This window comes from Rhipicephalus sanguineus, chromosome 1, assembly GCF_013339695.2.
Source record: "Rhipicephalus sanguineus isolate Rsan-2018 chromosome 1, BIME_Rsan_1.4, whole genome shotgun sequence".
In the NCBI taxonomy this organism is placed as follows: domain Eukaryota; kingdom Metazoa; phylum Arthropoda; class Arachnida; order Ixodida; family Ixodidae; genus Rhipicephalus; species Rhipicephalus sanguineus.
The window spans coordinates 40,688,382-40,693,031 of record NC_051176.1 but is presented as its reverse complement, the minus strand read 5'-3'; the positions used below and the strand labels follow the sequence as shown (position 1 = coordinate 40,693,031).

General features: G+C 48.8%; 1 protein-coding gene across 1 annotated transcript; it reads left to right on the top strand.

Moving 5' to 3' along the window:
• The first annotated feature begins 340 nt into the window (after positions 1–340).
• Positions 341–3,561, top strand: LOC119382671 (uncharacterized). Its single transcript, XM_037650511.1, has 2 exons — positions 341–2,457; positions 3,360–3,561. The coding sequence occupies exons 1-2, from the start codon at positions 341–343 to the stop codon at positions 3,559–3,561; spliced, it is 2,319 nt and encodes a 772-aa protein (XP_037506439.1).
• Positions 3,562–4,650: the final 1,089 nt, after the last annotated feature.

The following is a 4,650-nucleotide window of genomic DNA, read 5'->3' as shown; positions in this document are numbered from 1 at the left end:
ACACTATCATTGATCAGTCTCTAACTGTTGTTTTGGCGAGCCTTCGCCTTCACTGTACCTTCCACCACTAATCCCCATGTTGATTATTTGCACGTTCCGGGCTGGGTCAAGGAACTGAGGAAGAAGAAGAGCGCGAGAGGACGAGCGGCGGGGACGCTCAGAACTGAAAGCAGAGCGCTTCCACACGCAGCTCAAATAAAAGTATATTTTACCTTGTGCCTTTATGACGGAGTTGAGTCTGATCGCAGTGTCTGGAACGCCATCGTTTAAACATTTGGTGCCGAAGAACCGGGATTGAAAGCCAGGAAACAGCGGACGGCTACCAGTCAACTGCACAGGCATGGACCGACTGAAGTCGAAGCGGACGTCGCGGCGAGCACAGAACACGAGGATTATAAACGAGGCAAGTGCTCTTCTCGCTAACGACTCTGCATCTTATGACCAGCTCAATTCCATATATGAGAGGCTGAAGGCTAACAACGACGAGCTTCAGAACTTGAACAACCAGATCGAGCAGCACATTCCCGACGAAGAGTTCGAGGCCGAGTATAACGCCGTCCTGGAATATGAAGATAATGCGACGCGAACTCTCGCAGAGATTCTCAGTAAAAAAGATCGCATGCTACAGTCGTCGACACTAACCGAAGGAACGGTCGCCCAAACGGTCGCAGCATCATTAGACGGAACTGGAGTCAGATTGCCTAAACTGACAATAGCTCCTTTCTCTGGAGACCTATGCAAGTGGACGGAATTTTGGGAACAGTTCGACCACATTGTTCACAGTAACGTCCGAATCACTGCAACAGAGAAGTTCCATTACCTACGACTGTATCTGACAGGAGATGCTGCATCAGTGATTGCGGGACTTCCGACGACTGCGAGTTGCTACAACGACGCCATCACCATGCTACAGAAGCGCTTTGGTGACAAGACGCGCCTGGAACAAGAGTACTTTGCTAAACTACGGATGTTGACCCCTGTTCGTTCAACAAATGACACGAAAGCCCTACGCAACTTGTACGACTACGTTCTCGTCAATATCCGCGGACTCGAGACTCTGGGTGTGCACAAGTCATCCTTCTCATCTATGCTCTGCGACATCCTATTGCGTGCTCTTCCACGGGACATAGTCGTTCAGTATCATCGGTCGTGTGCCGTCCAGGTGGCATGTGACTCGAGAAGTGATGCTACACCCGTGGGACTGGATGGTCTGCTCAACTTCCTGGGCATTGAGCTGGAAAGCTTAGAGAAGAGCGATTTCAATGACGCTGGAAGACGAGAATTCGGAACAACGCCCGCGGCAAGTCAGTTGACGTATTCTCGCCGTGGGAAACCTACGTCATCTGTTCTTCACAGCAACGCGTCAAGGGAACCAAAAAAGGACAACTGCGTCTTCTGCTCGTCCAGTCAACACAAATCTGAACTGTGCACAGCTGAGTTACCACTGACGCAGAAAAAAGAACTACTGTCCAATGACAAGAGGTGTTTCCGCTGCACCACCAAAGGACATCGGGCACGGGACTGCAAAAGGAAGATCTCCTGCTCGAGATGCCAAGCGCGACACGCTACAAGCATGTGTGATCCCGACGGGTGTTCGCGGAAGACAGACTATGTCAACAAGAACGACGGAAAAACTACGACAGTCTGCGCATCACTTGGAAAACGACCACCAAATGAAGGTTCCATCGCTTGCGTCTTTCTCCAGACTTTCCGAGCATGGGCCATAAATGATGACACGTGTCGCTACATACGAGGAGTATTTGATGGCGGCAGTCAGAGGACCTTCATAACTGAAGCCTTGTCCAAGCACCTTCGGCTGAAAAGTGTGGGAACTACTCGGATAGCACTCAATACTTTCGCGAGTGCATCAGACCAAGAGGCTAAGAGGCGTCGGATCGTCGAACTGCGACTGCGGAGTCAATTTTCCGACCAGGAGATAGTCATAGCAGCAATAGAGATCCCACACATCTGTCAGGACATCGAAGAGACAACAATGGACGCAGCCTTCGTCGCTTCTTTCAAGAAGCTTGGAAAGGATGTCGCCGATGAGCTGATACACCCATCTGTCATAACGAACAATGGTATCAGCGTACTGATCGGTTCCGATCAGATGTGGAAAATATTGACCGGCGAAGTTTCAAGATGCGAAGGCAACGAATCCTTGATTGCACTGAACTCCAAGTTTGGATGGACCTTCCAGGGGAGCACATCGCACTTGATGTCTCAAACAACAGCTACACGAATGATGGTGTGCGTGCTCAAAGTTCAAGCTACCGATTCCGACGAGTTTCTGCGTTCCTTTTGGGAACTTGAGAACATAGGAATTACAGACACGATAGGCAAGCTTCCTGAAACGAGCAAGACCATGATACAATTTGAGAAAACCATCAGCTTTCGCAACGGAAGATATGAAGTGGCCCTCCCTTGGAAGGATGGATTCGAGCTTGCAAGCAACAGGCAAGTCGCCATTACTCGACTAGAAAAGCTTGTCAACCGTCTCAGCGCCAAGAAGGGACTGTTCGAAACGTATGACCGTACCATGAAGAGAGTGTTGCACGACTGCAACGTATGCAAGCGCTTCAGTGTGGGCCCAGGAAGAGCTGAGACTGCTCCAATGGCAAGCCATCGACTGTCACCGACGAACCCGTTGGAAGTGGTAGGAGTCGACTTCGCCGGCCCCCTTTATGCCCGTAAGGAAACAGGCGACACGAAGTGTTACATAGCGCTTTTCACGTGCGCCGCATCTAGAGCCGTACCCCTCGAACTCGTTTCGAAAATGACATCCGAGGCTTTCCTACTGTGCCTACGCGATTCATAGCTAGAAGAGGAATACCTAGCGTGATCTACTCGGACAACGCACGAACCTTTCGCAAGGCATCGGCAGACATGAGACGACTACACCGAATGGTCTCTGAAGAGGAAGTAGCTGGTCACCTCAGCACCAACGGCATTTCGTGGAAGTTTATAGCGCCAAATGCCCCTTGGTGGGGTGGATGGTGGGAGCGCCTCATACGATCAGTGAAGTTTCCTCTGCGAAAAATTATCGGAAAAGCTCGTCTAAACTTCGAGGAAATATCGACAGTGGTGGCTGAGGTTGAAGGAGTCATAAACTCTAGGCATTTGACTTTCATCGAGACAGATGCTGGAGAACCTTGTACGTTGACGCCAGCTGAGCTTCTCCTTGGACGAAGGTTGACTTCTATTCCGTATGCGACCGTCGATGAAATCGCCGGTAGTTCCAAACGAGCAGATGCCATACGCAGACACACCTATAGAAAGCTACTAGTTGAAACATTTTGGAAGCGGTGGCAAAAGGAATACCTGTTGCAACTATGATCTGCGCACTGTACTGACACCAGATCAACCAAAGCAGTGAAACAAGGGGACGTCGTGCTCGTGCATGCTGACAACGCGTCACGCCAGCTATGGAAGCTTGCAAGGGTCATGGAAGTGTACCATAGTGCCGACGGCCTCATTCGTTCCTGCAAGATCAAGTTGCAAGGAGGTCTTCTTGTGATCAGGCCGGTACAAAGACTCTACCCGCTTGAATTGCCTACCTAACTTTGGAGTGGCCGGGAATGTTGATTATTTGCACGTTCCGGGCTGGGTCAAGGAACTGAGGAAGAAGAAGAGCGCGAGAGGACGAGCGGCGGGGACGCTCAGAACTGAAAGCAGAGCGCTTCCACACGCAGCTCAAATAAAAGTATATTTTACCTTGTGCCTTTATGACGGAGTTGAGTCTGATCGCAGTGTCTGGAACGCCATCGTTTAAACACCCATATATCGTCGTCAGTATATTGAGAATGTAGCCGAAGACATCCTAACTTGAGACGGTGGGCTAATTAGGTGTACAAATCGAGCACAATTAAGTCTTATATCAAATCCAGTATACCAGCAGTATTTTGAACAAAATTAATTTTAGTGCCTCCCAAAACAGAAGCCGAAAATCCTTAGCGGCGACATATACCGGTAAATTATCAAAGAAATTCATAAAGCCAAAAAAAAATTCAACTGGTGGGCTATGTACGGCCCAAGTTATATCGGACAAATGTTGAAGTGCTCAAATTTCATAGTCGTGTGTTGTTTTATAAAATTCTGACAGTTGTTTGCATTTTATTCCTCATGCGAAATAGTGCTCCCCTCCTCACCCATCAGCTCCATTTAAAACGTCGTCATCATAACCATCAAGGTACAGCGGAGAACTGCTGTCATGGTAGCATATTTCCGTTAGCGTAATAATATAGAGCATGAAAGAAATTCGATTTTAAAAATTGGTAATATTTTCTGTTTACTGGCAGCTCATCAAGCATTCATGTGCAGAACGGAATGCTGGAGATTTGTTGAAACTGAAAACGAAGCGGTGAGATGAAATCGTCATACTCCATGGCGCTTCAAGGCGAGTGTCTCCAGTAGCGCAAGAAGCAGCAGACGTAATCCCAGCACGAGCACGTTCTTCCGATATATGCACAGCGTCGGAGGTATCGTGTTCCCATGCATCCATTTTCCCGTTGCTGGTCCACACAGATTTCCGTTTATATTCTTATTTGCTTTGCACTACCATGCCAAGCAGCCTCTTCAACGCTTGGCACAGATGTTCCTTCACGTAAACGGCGATTGTAGTCTCAAGCCTCCCTTCATGGCTCTAGTTTT